The 21,612-nt window shown below is 39.8% G+C and overlaps 1 protein-coding gene across 1 annotated transcript in view; it reads left to right on the forward strand.

Annotated features, from left to right (window-relative positions):
* Window positions 1–5,613: 5,613 nt before the first annotated feature.
* LOC137140011 (cadherin-4-like) overlaps window positions 5,614–21,612 on the forward strand; it is a 218,931-nt gene continuing 202,932 nt past the window's right edge. The window contains exons 1-2 of the mRNA XM_067528015.1: window positions 5,614–5,923; window positions 7,140–7,251. Coding sequence (XP_067384116.1) covers window positions 5,867–5,923; window positions 7,140–7,251 — 169 coding nt within the window. The 5' untranslated portion in view covers window positions 5,614–5,866. The remainder of the gene's footprint in view (window positions 5,924–7,139; window positions 7,252–21,612) is intronic.

Below are 21,612 nucleotides of genomic sequence, written 5' to 3' on the forward strand. Positions count from 1 at the left end.
TAAAGACTCAAAATCTGTTTGGAATATGTACTGAACAATAAGTAATAAGGTACAGGAACATAGTTTAATTTAACTCTTTGTGACTGTTTCACAATTTGACGGTAGAACAGCCAAGGATGACTGCAGCCCCTTTACTGTGCGTGTTCAAGTTGTGGGAGCGTGTGTGTGCTGCGTCACCTGCAGCTCGGTGTCAGGTAAGAAAGCGGAGGAGGAGGTGGTCCGCTCAGTTCCACACAGTCAGAATTTGAGAGAAACAACAAATGGCAAGAGACAAATCTTGACGTTTGTGAACGCAGTTTGTATTTATCCTACACTGTAATTCTAACATCACATTCTTTGTTCTGCTATTAATGCTAACAGTGCGTACTTTTGCTAACACATCACTAATAGCATTATAGCTGCTAATGCTAACGATAACATCTTTAGCTTAACCTTAGCCATTTTAGCCAGATAAGGTTATTGCTTTGACATTGCAAATCGTTTTACCTTGCGTGGCATCATGCTCCGTGGTTGTACTTATGCTTAACAAAGTGCCACCATAACCGTAGCTTCTTGTTGATGGATGAGCACTTGCTGTAAATGTTTTAGCAAGCTAACATTTAGCATGCTAAATCACATTTGTGGTTGATAAGCTAGCTAGGTGTTATATGTGGAGTCTAAATGCACTGGTTGATTACTTTTGGGAATTTTAGGAGTGAAAAACAGCTGCAAGTGAAGTAGAAGATGAGTGCCAATAAAAAATAACATTTAGTGTGGGCATTTAATAAGCATTTACTCTTTCTGTAGTACAATAAATGCTTAAGAAAGAAAAATCATATAGCTGTAGACACTGCTTTGCTTTACAAAAAGATGACTTTGGTAAGGTCATAGTTTTGGGGGTTTGTAAAACCAACAAAAAAACTAAAGGGATTTTCATATTGTTTTATTTTTTATTAACAACCGTATATTGTTAAAATGTTTCCAAACTGAAACGGTTTCTGCTGCTGTGGCTCTGCCGGTGAACCACTGACAGCCAGAAAGGATCATGCATGCTTTAGGAAATGCAATGTATTTTATTTATCTTTTTAGTCAATAAGAAATAGGCTGCACAACAATATATTCTGCTGCAGCTGATTTGTTTTAAATATTGCAGAGAGGAGGAGTAAGGGAGGAAATAGTCACTGTGAGCTCAGCTGTTAGAGGAAGAGATCCAGCCAAGCAGGCCGTGCTGTTTTGTGTGTGTGTATGAACCAAGAACATCTCCAAGACGTTGTCAAGGTAAATGGCGCCTTTTACCTGCTTTAAAAGTGTACACATTTTACCCCGTGACAGCCCTAGTCAGCACTGATCCACGGTACTGTTGGCAATTTCAAGAAACTATGACTGTACTTCATCTTGAATCCCACAGTAACTGTACCTATACCCTACACTTAACATAGTTTATGTCTAATTGCAACAACTTTTTTCCAGTTGTAGGCAAGATTTAGTTAACAAGTAATTTAAAGAAAGAATCGTGCAATTTTGATTTTGCAGAATTGCCAAGTTTCAATGTGTCAGCCATGACATCATGGCAGCACAGAGGGGGCAAGCTGGCAACTGAGTCACTACTTTAATGGTGCAGTCCTGCTGCACCTCTTTTAAAAAGCATGCACATTGTTGCACGAATACACAACTTTTTATTTTCTAATTAACAACTCCTCTCTAATGTCTACAGTTTTGGCATCACACCTTCAAACAGTGTTCATAAAAATCTAGTCCATTTGATAGTCTTGGCTTCAACACTACTGTCTGTAAACATAAGACTATGACTGAGGTCAGATGCATCATTTTGTTCCATTGCTTAGCAACCAGAGTGCAGTGTCCACCAAATCCTATATGAGATGTGGTTAAATCATCGGCTGATCTCACATGTGTAAATACCTGAGAGTCAATATTTTATTCAACAGATCAACTATTAGTTTTTAAGCAGGAACTTTATTCAAACATTATTTAAATCTGATAGCAAAAAGGGTTAGCTAAATTCAGTGGGGTTGGGTGAATGCACATTTAAACCTGCAACATGTAACCTTTCTTCTCTCTTCTTTAATACCTTTGTTAATATGGAGAGGGGTTGTCAACACAACCAATGAAGTGCCACAGAAGAGCACTGTCAGAAGTGCAACATTACTTCTAAGTAGATTTCAGCGAGGCTCACTCTTCAAACCAATCAGAAAATTTCATAAATTTGACTTGCAACTTTTTCAGCATTTCTATTAATTGTAATTTTATAAGGACCAGTACTTGAAGGGCTGTGCAGAGAGTGGCGGAGAGTAGCAGATGGTATGAGAGCATTGTGGAGAGGGAGGGTTGGGCAGAGCAGAATTGATTGTTCCCAAGTTTAATTCTAGTGCTACAGCTCAAACTGTATTTTGTTTTTTAAATAAGATTTTCTGCTGTTGTGCATACAGTATATGTTTTTTTTTTTTTTACAACACTAAGGATGAATTAAATTCAGATTTATCTCATTTTCATTTTGCAGCTCCAGGTTGTGACCATCAATTAGGCCACTGCTTCTGAACCTACATTCTGAACCTTTTGAATAACCTACGTTATTCATAATGTTCATACCGTTTCACAAGTTAAACAATGAATATAAAGAGGACTGGAAGGACTTTGATTAAATAAGCAATTTCAACACTGGATTCAGGTTGAATAAATAATGTGTAATTTTTTTGAGATACAGACTATATCGCTATGAAAAATAAATGTCAGTGTAGAGCCCTGCCCTCATTTTAGAAACGTCTTCTTTCAGTAAATTGCTTTGTTTTAATACTGAAAGCCATAAGGAATCAGATGCCACTTGCTGCTCATTTAGAAAAATGGTTTCACCTTTTTGGACACACTTGTCTCCTTGTGTTTTCTGTTCCATTCACCTATTTTTGATCCTGGTTTTTTTTCTGCCATCTCCATCCACACACCTGAGTGTCTAAATCAATTTACAGGACTAATATCACAGATGAACAGTTCAAATGAATTTTTCCCCACCACTTTTAGGAACCAGAAGCCTCCTCTGTCTGACATTGTAACATATTGAATCCTATTCTGTGCCACAGAAGCGCATGTGCCAGTCACACCATTAAACAGAATAAAAACCACAACCATGTCACAGGGCCCATCAGGCATAAAACTGTGGATAGGCTGTGGATAGAAGTGACTCCTGCATGTCACACAGGGGAAATTGGCTGAGCGGCCGCCCACTAATGCAGAGTCATACTCTTTTTGATAGGATTACAGCCCATTGGCTCACTAGGCAGATATGAATACCAAACTGCCAAATCTGAGACAGCACAATGTAAAGGTTCTTTGTAGCTCAAAAGACCAGACAGGTTGGCCAACCTCCATATTATGCTCTTTTGTGTTCAGGGAAAGGTTCTATGTAGCTGTCACTGTTCAGGTACACAAACTTCTACTTGTAAAATGTATTGAACTGAAGGCACACAAATGCAAGTTAATACAGTGCTTGGACATGGCCAGAAGACAGGTCTTTTGGAAAGACATGCTTAGTTTAAAGAGTGCAGCGTTTATTTTTTCTGAAAAATATGGATTTAGATAGAATTGACCTGAGGCTTACAGTAACAGCCAGTGTAGAAAGTCTGTTTGATAATATGCATCCAACAACTACATCTACTATTCAAGACTTGGTTTTAAAATGTTGTAAAAATGATCAAATACCACCCACAAGCCCTGCCAATAGATATTAAAGCTCCCGCCAAAGCAGGCTGAGGGTCACCATCCAATTCTGCATTCATATGAAGCATTTAAATGTCACCCACCCACAACCTATTTGTCAAAAGGATTCCTAGTGTTAGTGTGGCAGAGTGTAGTAGTTCATACTGTAATCTTAAAGTCAGAAGATGACAGTAAATAAATAACTCAAAAGTACCCTAAATGTAAAAAAAGAAAAAAGTCTACTAATGGCATTCCATTCAAAGTAATTTGGAAAATGGCTGGAAGGAAAATCAAAACTAAAAGTGTTGCTTGTTTTTTTGCTGATGGCATAAAAAGAAAAGCTATTAATATATGTTTTTTTTATTTTACTATTTAATGTTTTTTACTTTTCTTTAACCAGGTATGCCCCATTTTGGCTGATCTGGTCAGGTTGGCAGTATTCCAATTTTCTGACAAGACAAATATGAAACATATTAAAACATGGCTTGAATAAGATAAAAGAAGACAAGTTCCAATATAGTGTCCAATGTTTAAAAAGCTATATTGAGAGGACCAAGGGAATCCGTCACTTTAGATTTTTTATAAAGGTTTTAGTTTGTGAAACCAAATGGCTAAATTAAATTCATTCTGCAAGTTATTGTAGGTGACTTCTGACTTCTATTCAGATACTACATAAGAGATCTATGCCCTGTTGTGATTGGTAGATGGGGCCACGCAGATAAACCCTGGGAAGTCACTAACTGAGGGATGCACAGTCCTGATCCTGAAGGACCCCCAAAAGGGAGCAATCCAATTCAACTACTGCCCAATAACCTGTCTCTGCACCACATAGAAGCTCCTGTCTGGCATCATAGCAGCTAAGATGAGAACCCAGAGCCCAGAAAGGAAGTGGTAGTAACACCGGAGGAGCAAAGCACCAGCTACTAGCGACTATCAGCCACCTCCTCTACATGAATGACATCAAGGTGTGAATAAGACATTGACTCACTGATCTATACCACCAACAAAGATCCATGAATACATCAGGAACATGGCTCCATGTGATGACGTACATAACGAATATCTTAGGCAGCAGAAACCAGAGGAGCAAGTGAAAGAAGAGCAGGAATCCTCATGGAAGGACAAACCTCTGCACGGTATGTACCACCCTCAGATAGAAGAAGTGGCTGATATTGTATAATCCTAGCAGCGGCTGGACAAAGCTGGACTGAAAGACAGCACAGAGGCACTAATCCTAGCAGCACAGAAGCGGGCTCTAAGTACAAGCTCAATAGAGGCTGGGGTCTACCATACTAGGCAGGACTCCAGGTGCAGCCTGTGCAAAGGTGCAAGATGCTAGCATACATGGAATACCATAACTAACCATATATATTATAATAAAATATAAACAAATTATTTTTAGAGAGAAGGCCTAAGTGGAAATTATACATGCTTTGGTGATTTATTATTATTTTTTAATTCTCTATTCTTTGCATTTAGGCTGATCACCTGCAGGCCATATCGCACACATACTGTGAACACATGCGTGGCCTGCTCTGAATATTACGCTCACCATACGTATTACGTTTGTTCTTATTGTTAGCTTTTAAAACATGTAAGTATTGAAACTTATATTCAAAGAATTCCGGTGAAGCGCACATCTGCGCAATTTCCTAACTGTTTAAACGTTCAAATGATCCTCTCAGACGTTGAAACGTGCTTGTAAAGCGGTGCTGGAAAGTTCCTGGCTAATGGGGAATGAGTTTACCATACATTTGGCCACAGACACTCGAATCATGGTCTACAGACCCTTTCATTTGCAACCATAAAACTCGGCAGCCGCTCTGCAGGAGGGGGATTAAAATACCGGGGTCTTTGGAAAAGGCGACAGTGGTTATTTGATCCAAAGCTCCTACGAGTGTTTCTTTAAGTGCGTGTGTGGAGATTTCCTGCACCGGGTGATAGGAGGGGTTGGGGAGTGACGCTGGCTGCGCCTTGGTGCTGAGCGGAGCGCTCACCTGCAGATGAGAGAGCCGGGGAAACTCGGGCAGAGCTGCAGCACACTCACGGAGCACACGGAGGGACGTAACTAACAGTCTGACCAAGAAGAGGGGATTTAAACAGTTACTGGAGAAGATTTACGCATCGACCCTCTTTCTGGTTCCTCGTCCAGGCAGCCCTGGCTCACTTGCTCGCCACGATGAGAACTGACTTCGCTGTCGTCCTGACAGTAGCCCTTCTTTTTGACTCATTCTGGGTAAGGTTTCGAATATGTTTGTTGCACAGCTCGCAAAATGTAAAAGGAGTTGGGGGAGTAGGCGATGCAGCATCTCAAATGTGCAGGTTTTCAAAGCGATAACATGTAAAGTCATGTAGTCGGATGGAGTCCAGTGACAGTCCAGTGTTCTCTTGCAGCAGCGCAGCGCTTGTCGTTATTAATCTATAAGTACGATAATTAGTCCTAAAATGAATTTCAGCGTGTGAGGGAACAAAGAAAAAGTATGACTTGGCTTTGCAGTTTTGTCCGCTCTGATCCTCGCCAGATTGTCTGTGTATCGCTGCGGGTCCATCACTTGGCTGCAGTACCCCCTTCACAAATCAAAATTACCGCACAATCACCGAGAGTGATGACTTTATTATTTAACTATGGCACTAATGTTGCCATCTCGCTTATTTTAGATCCCGATCATCTATAGGGCTTTCCTATCCACATAGCAGTGCCCAACAAGTTAAACTTTTTAGGTATAAGCCTCTTTTCAACCATTTTCTCTTGTATTTAATAAAACGCTTAACTCGGTGCTGGTGGGCTGCTCCTAAGGGCGCGCACCGAGTAACTCTTAACTTGGATTCTATTGTGACTCTCATGTTATGTAAATGTAAGAAAATGACACTGTGGCATCTAACTCCTGCATTATTCTCTCCCAAGAGGAGATGAACTAGTGCTTTTTCCCCCTTTACCCAGACTCCAGCTAAGCGTAGCATAAGTGTGTGTGTGCGTACATTTACTGTTGCGTGTAGTGGGTCAGATCAATTAATTCACCTGTGAGCGCTAAATGTTGGGCGTAAAGTATTCAGCCGACCATTTGAATAGTTTCAAACCCCGCTCAGTTCCTGAGTAGTTTTTTGAGCCCTCTGCTAATGTAAGATCCTCAGCCAAGAGGGAGACATATTTGCTGCATTCATGCAGTTTTCTTTTTTGTCTGTGTCTTACTTAACCCCAAGTGCAAAACTTAAAAACTAATTTCTTTATAGACTGCATTAGACAGCACATGTTATCGCAGACAGTGGAAAGTGTGAGTGTTTAATTATCAGTGCCCCTGCCCAGTAGCACATATTTGATAAACTTGTTGAATATATTCTGCCAACTGCTGTGCTATATGCTGCTTTTTTCAAAGGCTCAGGGCCAAAGAGAAGCAAGAAATCAATGGAATCCATGTTTATTGATGTCTTACATTGTATTCCATTCTTTGCAGAGGAATAATGGGGAGCATGCATCCAAAGGTCCCTGCCAACCTGGTTTCTCACAAACCTTCTACTCTGTGCTGATTCCAAGGGATGTACTGCAAGGCCAGGGCATACTGAAAGGTAAGACCTTTGGTTGGCAAGTCAGTCCTTTTACTTTTTGTCAAAGGAGTTCTGCACTAACACCAGTTAAAGAAAATGTGTGTGTTTTTATAATATTGAACCCTCACTTGTGAATTGGATAAATCGATATAAAATGGGGCAACTAAAAGATTAATTGGGGCCATTGATGCTTGTGGTTAAAGCTTGAGGACAAGATGAAATATTGATAACAGTGGAAGCTGTGAAGTATTAGAAATATCCTGATCAGGAGCATCTCAGTGCTCCAAAGCCACTACAATAGTCTGCTGTTGTAATGTGGTGTCGCAGTGTAGTAACTATTGGCTTCATACAAAGTACCACACAAACATGTTTCTAATCATTACCCTCCACATGCTTCTCTGCTCCTTTTAGAATTCACAAGCTGGAATTTATTTCAGTTTTTTGACAGTGCTTAACCTTTATATTATCATTTCTATACTTTAATCTTAACATACTCTAACCTTCACACTACACGTCTTACCCAGTTGTATGTGGATTCTCCAATTACACAGTGAGCCAACCAAGTTTGAGGGCCCGATAGTGCAGGAAATGGAATCGACATCCTGTGTCTAATCTGGCACTGCTTCTGCCAATGTAGGCTAATTGCAATTCTCTATTGATCCCAGTGTTTTTTCTCATAGCTTGGCTAAGCTGTATTGTTTTGCTGTAGGCGCACAATAGCTCTTTTGTGGGTCGACTGTGTCTTCGGCAGCTGCACAGTATATATTTCTCACTCTCCTTAGTCGTGAGAGATCTGGCGGGGATACAGCTGTCTAGACTCTCTCGAGGTTGCGCGTGCACAAAGACACACATACACAGGCTCTTAGACTAAGCATGTATACTACACAAGTATATTATTTTAGTCTTTTCTTTCTTGTGTCCACTTTTGGGTTTTTATAAAAAATGTTTAAGTGTGGATGCAGGTATTGGCTTGATTGTACTATTTTATAAACTTGATTATAATTTAGCCTGGCTCGAAATGGGATTGGATACGGGACATTGTCACTGGTAGTGAGCTTGCTCACCGTGGTAGTGATGTCTTTAGCCCAGCAGGGGGTGTCAACACAATCACAAACAATCAGAATGAGCCATCACTGCGCACAGAAGCCATTTATTTTAGAGAGCATTATTTATCTATTTTCATCTCAGGGAGATTAAATTGTCTCTGTTCAGACATAAACTAATATTGGCGGTCTAACAGGGTTGTTTTCAGTATCAATTTCAGGAATTTAATTTACCATAGACAATAGATGCTTTAGTGTGATCTTACTGCACACTTAGTTTTCTTTCCCAACATGAGCACCTCTAATGTCAGGTTCAAACATTATTGTTTTATCAGACCAAATACAGTATATCACAAACATATACCACGTTTTTACATTTTATCCCACAACTATATCCAGTCATAAAATATGCAGACTGGTAGTGTGTTTACAAGATTTCCTTCAATCCCATTCAAAGCATATGCTTAAATATACATTTATCATTCATTCCTTTTGTGTTGTTTGAAAAGATCTTGCTAAAGTAACATGTGCTCATCTTTTAGTGACACACTCACAACTGCAATGTTATTTTCATGTGCATCTGACAGCACAGCTGCTGTGGCCAGGCACACACACACATCCACACAAACACACATGTGGTTGTGGTTGATCGGTGTAGTTGGTAAGCGTGTCACTGGAGGGAGGCAGGAAGCCACCCTGAGAAACTCTTTAATAATAACATTGTTTAACCCAAAACCGTCAGATGGTGGCAGGACTAATGACACCCACTCATGCATTCACACAGACACGCACACACACACACACATATTAGCCACTGGGACAGTAATGGGAAGGACAGAACTAGGAGCTTGGCCATGTCAGGGAGGATGCCTGGGTCTAGACAGGAGGTCAGCAGGGAGTAGGAGCGCGTTATATTTCACATTCTATTGGTTTGAGTCACTCTGAAGTACATCAAAATGTAAAAATGTAATCTTAAACCACCACAGCAAATACTAGGACAAAGCCAAAGCGGTGAACAGAGCGCAGGCTAAATACTTGCCCTAATATGATTATTGTTACCATAAAGTGTATCATACACAGTAAATTAAATATGTATTTTTTTCCTTTTTTTTTAACTATATTACATCTGTTTTCTATTTAATTTTAAGTCTTTTCCTTAGTTAGGTCATCTGTTCCGTGACTTTACTTTCCAATAATCTCACTTAGATTAAAATGCCTAAAAAAGTTCTGTCATACTGACGGCTATAATTTATAAACACAGTAAGGCCCATAAGCGCGCATATATATATATTTGATTGCATATTTCACAGATTACTGATAATGTAATGCAGCAAACTCGCCATTGTTTTAAAACCACTACAGAGGTCTTTACATGAACTGCAGAGTCAGCAGGGGCTTAAACAGTCAGATGATGGGTTGAAGAGGTGAGAGCTCTGTTTTTTTTTATGTGTGTATGCGTGTACATTTATATGCTACACTTTTAGATCTAATGATGCTTGTTGTCTTTTATACCCGGTTTTCATTAGAGCTGTGATTGCCTCTTTACCACTCACACACTGAGGACATTATTGGAGTCTCCAACAGGCCTAGTTATCATTACATACCAAATGACCAATACACAGACATACACACACTGAAAAAGCAAACAAACAAACAAACAAAAAATTCTGATGGAAAATTGATATAATAAAGTTCCTATTCTGTTAAATTGTATTTCTACTGGGTAGGAAAATTCTGTCTGTTGCTGTAAAAATTTGAAGGTTTGATATGTGGATCAACAACAGATGCTGTCACGATGTTTGGAGTGTTTTGTATCCCACAGACGAGAGAGTATGAGTTGGTCCCTTGCCCGACTCACACAGATAAACAGACCCAGCTAACGTAACCTCATCCCATGTGTCCCTGCATCTCTCTGCTGACTCTTTTCCGGGTAATGAAAGCCAGGGATGGTGGTTTCAGCTCAGTGAGCCCATTCTGCTGACCTTGGACTTTGTTTGAGTTACTAGTGGTTTTGGGCAGCCCTCACTTTCTGTATGTGTGACTATGGTTGTGGTCGACTATGTGTGAGAGAGAGAGGTAAGGGGGGATTAAAAGGTTTTGGAGATTTGGAAATTTCTGAAATTTGTATGTCATTTTTTTGGACAAGTCAGTGTACTTGAGCTATATGAATCGTGACATTTACAGTGTGGGTTCACAGAGGGATCTGGAGATTTTGTCTGCAGTCACTGGTTTGTTTTTTTCGCAACTCTACTGATGCTTGGATTCATTTTAAAAATTAGATCCTTCTAGTAACTGATCAGCCAGTATAACCGGCCCAAATGTCTGCATTTAGGTGACCACATCTGTCCTTAACTCCTGGCCAGACTCAGAATATATATTGTATTCATAAATACATTTAATGATTCATTATAAGCACTCCTTCTCAATTTCTCAGCCATACACACGCATAAATACAGTACATATACATCCACCTCATCATACATCAACGTAGACTTTGTTCATTTGTTGCAGTGTCTTTCTACAGTATGAAGCAATTCAGTAGGGATTCACACTGCAGTTGATGACATTTAAATCTCTGCCTTCATCTCAGACTTAGATCCCTCTCTTTTCAGTGCCACCTTGTTTCAATTACATTCATAGCATATTCTGACTGCTGCCCACTTTGGGGGTAACCAGAAAAAAGGATAAATGGATGCAAGAGCTTTGCATGCGGACTAAAATGAGTTGTTAAGACTTTTTTTTTGCCGGATAATATTTCCAAAAGTCTCTTCCAGTGGGCAACTGAAGGCCCCAGGTCATGAGTCGTATTTGCTGCAGCTGGTGAAGCCTTCCAGTGAGGCTTTAGGGGATTTTTCAAAATCCAGTAGCTAGACTGTTACTTTGATATAGGCTTAATATTCTAAACATCATTTTGCAACTTGCACAAGTTGATGTGTAATTTTAACCCTCAATTTAACGGGAATTTTCAAACATAAAAACAATTGATTGATAGGATATCTGGACTTAAACTGCAGACATTGCCTTAAAGTGGCATGCACAGCATCCTTCTCCTCTGACCAAAATCAGAGCTGAGAAAGTCCTTGCAGTTATGTTTGGTCCTGGTTATATGGCCACTGAAGTCCATTTCATAGGATGGAGCCAAAGGAATACTGTATATGGAATTTATATCTATAAGAATAAAAGCAATTTCCATACACTGTATAGAGAAGGTCACCGTTTTATTTTTTCTTTCTTTGCACTCCCAGCCAGAGTTAGATTGTTTTGATTTCCAGTTTACCTTTTGCCCAAAATCTCATGACACACAGCCTGCAGTGTTATCTGGGTCGATAGCGGACAGGCGTTCTCATGGAGATTAGACATGTAGGAATGTAGCCTCCTTTGTTTCCTTCTGTTTCAGTCTAAATCACTCTCATTGTTTTCTATCTTTCTTTTATTAATTTTGCATCATGGTGTCTTACTTTCTTTTAATCTATCGTGAAGTCCTATCTGTTTTTGATTCTCTTTTGCTGTTGTGAATCATTGATGCTGTGTCTCTGCAACCCCCTCTCAAAACATTCTAATCCATTGTAATGCTAAATAACAAAAGAAATCTTTATTCTCTCCTTACCATCTCTTCGAACCATGACATGGTTTATGGCTAATTTCTTTGAGGATATTTGTTCACGGAGACAAGCACAGCCATCTATTGTTATTTATAGAAAAGCATAAGGCTTTGTTGGATGTCTTGTAAAGCAGTGAAGACACATCAGACATACAGCACTAAGTTGCCGGTTTACACTCTTCATGTCCATGGATAATCTGACCTGAGGGTGCTGTTATAAATAGCCCGTTGACACATATTTACTTAACTTGTAATCTCAGACTTGACGTAGTATGTGTCTAATAGTTTCAAAGAATTGTTGCATGGATTTTCCACTGAGGCTCATATAGATTTAACCACACTATCAAGAATTTTTTCCCTGTCGAGGGTTTTATGTGAAAAACAAAGAGGGCCAGGCATTATACCTGCAGGAGTTCTTTTTGATTAAAAGTGTTGGGCTTGGGAGCCCATGCTGTGGAACTGTTATGTGCTTTCATTTGCTTTGCGTGTATGTTTGAGTTTAAATGTGATTCATGCTCCAAGGTACTTGTCCAGTGGTCATTGCATAGCAGGTATCCTCCGTGTTTGTCCAGGCTGGTCATTAGAAAGGCAAAAGGAGGAGAATGAGAAAGGAAAGAAAGCAGGTGGAGGCCATTACTTTTTAATGAGATTTTTGACATCTCCCCTTTTGTGTTGAGAGGAGGGACAAAGGAGACATGGAGGGAGGAGAGAGGAGAGTGAATGAAAAAATAAGGGGTGACTTCCTGCAGATTGAGTTTCTTTGCAGTGTGGATGAACTCTGGATCCCTGTCATCTGCTTAGTACATTAAGAGACCCCCTGCCTTGGTATGATGGGCCTTCTGAGCGTCCACAGCACCAAGGTTACGGCCCTCCTGAAGATATTAAACCTGTTTAAATACTTTCCTTAGTCTCCAGCTCTTTAATGCACAGATGGTCTGTATGGGCTGTGAGAGCTGGATCATGACAAGGGAGTACTACTAGCCCGTCCACTTTTTTTATTGTTGTCCTTGCTTTAATGAGTCGGCCTGTCTCAATAATTATGCTATTGACTTAACGTCAATAGCATAACCCCATCACAACCCCATCACAACCACCACACTGCTGATAATATTTTATATTGCACCTATTTTGCAAATTATCATCCAACAAAAGTTGATATTGGGACACGCCTGTGAGGAGCAGGACTGGCACAAGCTGCATCCAGGGCTGCTTCTTTGCTGCGATGTGGTGGACAGGGATTACATGAGCAGCTTACAAATGTTGTTTTCTCTTTGCTCAAGAGTCACACTTACCATACTTCAGCTGTAATGATGTGTACCCTAACGCAGCTGCCAAAAGATTATATGCAGGCCATCTCATTGTTAGTGTACACTTATACGAAAACACAAGAAACACTGAAACTCATTATGGCACTCTAATACAATTGGACAGATTTTCTCTCCCAGGCTGCCCACTACTCCAGTATAACTTTGGCCTGGGCCCAAACACTGTGTCCTCTGCCTGCCCACTTACTCCAAAGCAATCAATGATGGTTTAACTATCATAGCTTCATCACTTTAAATTTCTTATTATGCTGTGATACAGACAGGTAGTGCCACATGGGTTTTGCAATAGAATATTATTTTGGTGTACTGTTTTAACGTTCCATTTCTATTACTGCTTAAGCACCAGATTAAAAATGCATCAGCTCAGTTTGCATAATCCTCCTCCTCTTCAAAGATCTTTAACTTGAGTTTTTACACAGGAAAATTAAAGAGAAGCGCAAAGTCTTATTTAGAGTCATTGTTATGTAAATTAATGGTAACAGTAATATAAAAAATATTAAAAACCTTTCAGTGTTCTCACCTTGAATCAGGTCCTGTATTATCTCTTTACCTGACCTAGTTTTCTTACACAAAGATCATGGTTTTTGTTAATTAAAAGAACTTCTGTCAACCAGTAGACTTGTATGATCTCTCTGAAAATATGGGCTGGACAAATTCAAGACCACGGCAGCCTCATATGTTATTCCCTTTGCTTGAAGATATCTCGCCTTTGTTAGGAGAGGATGAAACGAAGGATGGAAGTCCTCAGAAGACGTGGCTGTCTAGTAATCACTAATTATGTCCTGAATTCCCTGCATGTTCCCCATTAAGTTCTTAAGTTCAGCACACAGTTGAATCATCGTCTCTGAACAACGAAGCCATGCAGGAACACAGGAGACGGCAAGAGAAAAGGATAGTGGAGTTGGGGGGCTAGAGAAACAGAGTGGCACCAATGTTAATTAATCAAAAGACAATGATAAATCCCATGGTGCCTGGGCCAATGCTATGCAACAGGCTAAAAGCTAATATGGAGCGAACAAAGCTGTTTCCAGAGGAACTCAGGTCTTTGTCTGATGATGCATGTCAAAGACTCCCCAAATAGGGAGTCCTTACGTCCCCTACTTTTTGGGAATTGTTAGCTGGCTGCTTGGGGACTTCTTTCAGGTTGTAGTTGAATATTACATTTATTGAAAGGAAATTAGCAGGTTTTGTTACAGGGGGAATAAAGTAGAGACCTCCAAAAAATTATTTTTTCCACTGACAAGTTGATGTAAAATTCAAAAACTTTAAGAAACTGGTGAAAATTTACCATCACAAGTTTAAGAAGCGCAACCTTTACAGATGTCCCAATCTGATAGTAAGTACTGCTATTGGTGCCCATCTGGGAACATTTCATATTTTAGGTGACAAAACGAAACTGATCCAATTCAGATCCTTACTTAGTTTTGCCGGCTTTTATTTGGACAGATTATGCCCTAACTGTTGACTGACTGTTAGCTTCAATGTAAATGTAATTATAGCTTTGTAAGATGTACTGGCCGATACCTATTGTTAAAGGTATCAAATTGGGGGCCAAAATAACTTGATGGGATAATTCCTACAAGCCAATATTTCTAAACAAAACAAAAAAACAAAAACAAAACTGATATATGATTTAAACAGTTTAAATGTAAAATAGATAAGAGTGAATCAACAGTTAGCTCAAAAAATGATTTGACTGTCCAACTTTTCTCTTCATTATCTATTTATTTATTTATGTACTGTACTTGTTTATTATTATTATTATTATTATTATTATTATTAGTGGTAGTAGTAGTAGTGGGAGGAGGAGGAGGAGGAACAGTAGTAGTAGTTGAACTGGTGTAAGATGATTATAGCTGTGTCTATAATGACGTGCGTTTAGAATGTACATACTCTCGGTTACTCAGCTAACTGAGCTTCCCTGAACAATGAAAAATGTAGGCTGGTGAGCCAGCCATTTTAAGCCCTAGGACCAACACAGTTTTAAAAGCTCACTGACCAGAACCCATTTATTCTCTCTCTCCCTCCATCCCCTATCTGTCTATTGTGTTTTTTGAAACATCAGAAAAAGAGGCAAAGAGCGAGGGGTAATAAAAGGCCTTGCTTTTTTCCTCTGGGCCTGGGAGAATGTAGAGAAGCAGATAAGTTGTCTAGCTCTGAGCCTGAGTATGATCAAAAACAAAGTGAATCCTGTGGCCGCTGAGGGAAGATGCTCCTGTGAGGGTGTGAGGAAAGAAGGGCAGAGGAGAGGGGAAGAAGGCAGGATGGAGGGAGGTGAGACAAAGTAGGAGGAGCAGGGCTTGAGGAGCAGCTATACTCAGAAGAGAAGTGTTTGCTCATCTCTGGGGTAGTAAGGGATGAGGAGCTGCAGACAACTTGCCAAGCAGGGAGATGGGGTACTTTTTCTGCTCTAAGCTAGGAATTGGATGAACAGGAATATACAGTCACTCTGCACTGTTCAGCAGTTTGTGAACTAAGTAGCAGGGTGTTGTGGGTCTTGCATGATGATTGGCATTGCCTCAGTGTACAGTGTAGATAATGAATGTTTTATTGCCCTGCTAAAAACTGGGCTTTGGGAAAGGTTAGTCACACACATTTGAATGTTGCACGTGCATGCACTTTGATACAGACATGTACAAACATCACTGAATGTCTCTAAAGGCTGGAGGTAACACTCTGGTCTAGGGTTGAGTCTTAGTACTGAAATTAAATGAAAATGACACAGAAATGAAAGAACCACTGTGTAATCCCACTGTCAATCACACACTTAATTAGCAAAAATAGGTAGATTGGGAGGAGAGGGGCAGGGAGTGAATAGAAGAATAGACATATCTGGTGGGGAGTGAAACTAGGTAAGGTAGGAATGACAAGGATATAAGAGAGTGGGAGGAAAAGAAAAGCAAAGAGCAGGGGAGGAGGAGTAAAGGTAACAGCATTCTGCTCAGGGGGCTCGGCTGCAAGTTTTTTTAAACTCTCATCTGCCTTCTCTTTCCTCGTTTACCTCTCTGCTTTCCCACCCTAGCAGCACTAACAAAAGCAGATGCAGGGAGCGCTAGCCTATGTCAGTCACGTCTCAGACCCACAGTTCTGCTTGTAATTCCCTGATTAATTAGGAGCAGTCAATTTGTTAATTTAATTGTAGGTGTTGGGTCGTTTTTTTTTTTCACCCCCGTCTATGTTGCTTTCTTGTGCTGCTTGTGCCTCCTCATCCTCTTAGCAGGCTAATTTGCCCTGCAGCTTTGAGGAGCGGAAATGAAAGGGACAGTAGAGGAAGCCTTCAGATGGTTTATTAAGAATTGATTTGCCATGGTGGCAGATAGACAGACTGTAGGGAAATGCATAGTGACATGCCTCCCAGGCAGACACCCCCAGGCTATGGGGGGAGAAAGAAAGATTTGGACTCAGAGAGATGGTGAGGGAGCAAAAAGCGATTATTGTGATATTGTCTGACTGTCTTCACTGAGTGCATTTTACAACCACTGTTGACCACAATGACCAACAATCTGAACTGTCAGCAGTTACTTGTGGCCAGCATCACATGTTGAAATATTTTGGCAGCCTGTTTGCATAGCCTGGTGTTAATTTAAACGGTACTTGTAAAAGTGTGTACGAAGATGTAAACACAACCCATGCTAAAGCTTTTGGTTTCACCTGTTTATAAATGATTTCACTTTGAATGGCTTTGGCAGGGATAATCTGGACAAAGTGACAAGCTTTGCACAGCAGCCAGCTAATATTTAACTGTCGCATCAGAACCAGGTTTTTCATCCCTGGATGTTTCTTATGTCAGGTGAGGTTGTTGATTCTATTTCTAATCTGCATGACTTGATTGGACACTGCTGTGTTCCATTTCATATCATCACAGAATTGTGGCATTTCTCATTATCCCTTCACTTAATTTATGCACAAATTATTCATAGTTTGGTAAATCACAAAGTTGAGTAATGGCAATTTTACAGTTCCCGTTGTGATTTAAGAAAACAGGTTTTGAAACGTGGATGTGTTCTTTTGTGTCTTTATGCATCACAGTGTGTGCTTTTGCGAATGGGTGCAAGTGCACACGTGTGTAAAATCAGAGGTGCTAGGTGGTTAAAACTGAACTTATGAAAGTTTGTTTTTCTTTCATTGAAGAAGACAAACAGAAGAAAATGAAAAACAGAATCACAACACTTTGTGGGTTGGTGATAAATGACCTCATCATGCCACAACAACAACATTGTCAGTATCTATGATGAAAAGGATTTATGGAACAGAAGCAGAGCATAATAACACCATCTTAGCCATGTGACAGGCAACATGTATGAGCCTGATTTAGCTGCCAGTCACCGAGGCTTAATATAGCTCTAAACACTCAGCTCTGCATTAGTGACCACCTTATTAGGTATTTTATAATGTAAACATTGGGTAGAAATTCTTTTTTTATTTATTTATTTTTTTCTGAGTACAGTATGACATAGTTGAGTTTCAGACATGTTTTAAAGTCATGACAGTCAGTCATCTAGACTGCTAAAGATGTGACAGTTTGAAAATAAATGCCTTTGCTATACTGGAGCTCCTTGCTGGCTTTGACTATGAAGAGCTTGTGGTTGACAAGTTGTAGCACACTGACTTTTTTTGAGTAAATAGCATCAAAGTCTTATGGTTCTTACGTAGCAACTGACAATTTGTCCAGGAATTTGAATCGCTTTGGTTTTGTATCTTTACTCTAATCTCATCTCTGGCCAGAAAAAGCCCTAGAGGACAGCTTAGCTGCTCAAAGGAGGGTTTGTTGAAATGCTGAGAGGGATGTGATCTCCACTGGACAGAGAAAATAGAGACAAATGACACTATTTTGAAGGACACAAACTTGTTCTGTAATAGGTAAGAAAGAAGAATATTCTTTGTAGATACCTGGCTCCTCTTTTAGAGATGAGGTGGAAGCATCTTTTATCTATTTAAGCCATATTTCCATTCAAGGCGAGGAGAGAAGAAAGTGCTCTAAATGGAACTGTGCCATAGAGGAAAGGCTTCCCCCCCCCCCTTTTTTTCACACATTTGCATGCACATGTTTGCTGCAGTGTTTATTGCAACACCTCCATGAATATATTTACAATGCAAGCATTAGCAAAGCAAACAGTTGAGAAAGTTATGCTTATTGTCACATCAATACATCAAATAAACTATTTTCATCTTTTCTTTATTGTTAATCTCATGCCACTAGTTCACTGCAAGATTTACTAGCCACGATCTTGTGTGTGTGTGTGTGTGTGTGTGTGTGTGTGTTTGTATGTTAGCAGAGAAGTGATTTGTCCTGCAGATGCAGACTAATGAATGAGGCATCTTGCTCGTGGGCTGATATTAGCCTGGGTAGCAGTTCCTTTGATGTGATTAGCTCTATGCACTCTCTTGACAAATTGGGCTGTCCTTTCCTTATAGCTGAAGCACTAATCTATGCAAAAAAAACAAAGAAATTCCTTCCGCTTAACAGAGCATGTTGCTTTGTGTGTGCCGTATGTGTGTATGAACAGGTTTAAGACAGATGTGCATAAATGAATAAATAGAGAGACAAATCTACTCACTGCAGCGCCTCCAATGTAGTTGTAGTATAGTGGTTTAACCATTTTTTTTCTCTTTTTGGTTTATTTTGTCAATAGGGGGAGAAATGTCATAGTTGCATTTATGATCTTTTTGTTTAAATGAATTATCAGCTGTCAGCCTCAGAAGTAGACATGTGCTACGATGTCAGTATGAGCTGGTTAGTACGCATGAGAAACGAATGATGTTTAGTGGAATACGGATCAGTAGAGACACACAGAGTATAAGATGGTGAAGATTCCAACTTGTTAAAGAGATGAACCAGTAGATAAGTAATATTTATGTATAGGTCAGATGAGAATTTTAGTCTAAGCTGCTACCTTTCTTCTCCCATTTAAAATATATGAATGGGTATGTCTATCCTAATAACTATCTAAGGAAGCTAATAGCTTTGCCCACTAGCTTGTAGACCCTGAAAATACTTTGAATTTGTCCTGGTGTCAATTTAAGTCATGTCAAGGAATAAACTTTATGTTGTGATCTGACCTCCGTTCAGACATTTTAAAGGACAACTTCACTGATTTTGAACTAGCTTCTTTTGGTTCTAGATGACAGATGACATCACTTTGAGGAACCTTCAGTTTATCTTGTTGCTCATACTAAGGAGTTTGTAATCATAGTCAACCTGCTTTTCCAGATCTCCCCCAGATGACATCATCTGAACTCCTGATGAATTGGTCATTGGTTACTCACAGTGACAACCCAAAATATGTTCAACAGTAAACAAAACACAAGATAAGAAAACATAATGCAATTTTGTGTGTGGGCTTCCCAGCACAGTTACTGGTGTAAGGCTGTAAGTGGTATAGTATCAGTATGTCCAAGGTCTACGCTACAATTTTTCGTCATAAATCCATTGTGTGTGTTTTGTCAGTCACATTTTGAACATGAAGAAGCATTCTTTCTTTCTCGACCACTGAATGTTTGGACAGAGAACACCACAGTGCTCAGGAAATTCAGAACAGACTCGTAGCAAGTAATTTTCTTCTTCATCTGTTTGCAGTAAGATTTATCTTGGAATGAAAACATCGAGCCCCGACCCTCTTGGAGCTTTAGGAAGATTTTCTAAATATTTAACTTTAATTTAGATACCAGTGCTCAGAGGTAATTGTATTGGAGAACTTGATGTGAAACTTCTTGAATAATGGAAGTCCATCAGTTCACCCATTTAAGATTCCATTTAATGAATTAAGCAGGCCCTGGATGGGTGACCTGAGGTGGAAGACAAAGAGGTTGTATATATTACACCTATCTGATGGGACGTCTGCACATTAAGCATAAACTATTCTTATGTCATCAGCAGAGGAAAAGTGATTTGCTTATCTTGGAACTAAAGGGCTTCTATTTTCTTTTACACGTATTACTCGGCCATAGAGAAATCTTTCCCTAAAATTACAATGTGCATCTGAACATTCAGGATAGTAAAAATGTGTTTACAATATGTATATTCTGGACTTCAAATTTTTGTTGCAGAGATGATACAGGGCTTTAATCCACCCCAACATGTATGAAAGTAAGACTCTCAGCATTGCACCTTTGTGCTTCTTCCTCTCGTCCCCTTTAGTTTGCCCCATGCCTCCATCCTCCGCAGCCTATTCCCCCCCAACCTCCTTTGCTGTGGCAAGTGGAGACTCTTATCATTGATTTTCTCTTTTCGCTCCTCTCCTCTGTTCACTCACTGCAGCGCCTCCCAACTTATCTGACTCTGACAGAACAATGCTGCAGTAGGAGGGCACTCAAGGACAGATTAGATTGTTTTGGGATTCTCATTCCACATTTTTTTTAGATTTCTTGGTCTATGTGTTCCTTTACTGTAGCACATTCTTATCCTTGTGATATTGTTTATCCACCTCTATAACTTGCAATTGCAACTATTTCTACTTTTTTTTGCTGAAGAATAACTTCTCCTCTGTTGCCGTATTCTTTGGGTGGCTGTGTGGATTAGTTAGGCTCAAAATGTCGCTAAGGTTAAAATGTGCGTCACTCTGAGTGTCTGTGTGTGCCTGCGTGTGTATTTCTGTGCCTCTGTGCCTCCACGGGGCGGAGTGTTTGTGGTGGTAGCGCCTCCTCTGTCTGAGCCATGGTAATTACTGTGCTTCACTGCCTCTGTAGAAGTCAATGAAGCTGAACTCATTGTCTCTCTCTACATGGAAGTCAACAATTGTGTGAATTCCCTAGTGACATTGCAGCCACTGCTAAACTAGCTTCCTGCATTTTTTATCGCAGTCGGTGTGTCTCAGCTTGTCCTTTGTCTCCTTTTCTCTCTCTTTGCCTCTGTCTTGTGTTGTTTTTGTATCTGTGTTTGTGTTGATTGTTTTTTCCACATCCCATTGACTTCCACCGGGGGTAATTGAGCTTAAGAGTGTTGTTATTTAATTTCCATGTATGTATTGCTGTATTTAATTTGAATCATGCAGTCTATTTAAAGTTGATAACTACAGCTTAATCTAATTTTCAAAACAAAAACCACTAAAAGGCATCATTGTGAAATGTGTGTGTCTCTCTCTCTCTCTCATATATTCATATTTATATCTATCCCATTAAGCAATTTTTACTTTTCAATTATTATATAATAATATAACATAATTTAATAACATAAAAATTGATTTACTATCAATGATCCCAGTCTTCCTCTGTCTGCTGTTGATGGGGACTCTCTGCTGACAGCTGCAGGGTCTTGCCTGGTTTGGGACGGTGACTGTCTCAGTGTCCACCTGAACCTGTGCCACAGGTTGAACAGGTAGTGCAGCACATCCATCTTTGTATGACTTCCAGCCTTAGCTCTATGTAAGCTAACATGTTTGTAGCAGTTAGCGATTACCCATCAAGCTTGTTGTGG

This window comes from Channa argus, chromosome 13 (assembly GCF_033026475.1).
Source record: "Channa argus isolate prfri chromosome 13, Channa argus male v1.0, whole genome shotgun sequence".
In the NCBI taxonomy this organism is placed as follows: domain Eukaryota; kingdom Metazoa; phylum Chordata; class Actinopteri; order Anabantiformes; family Channidae; genus Channa; species Channa argus.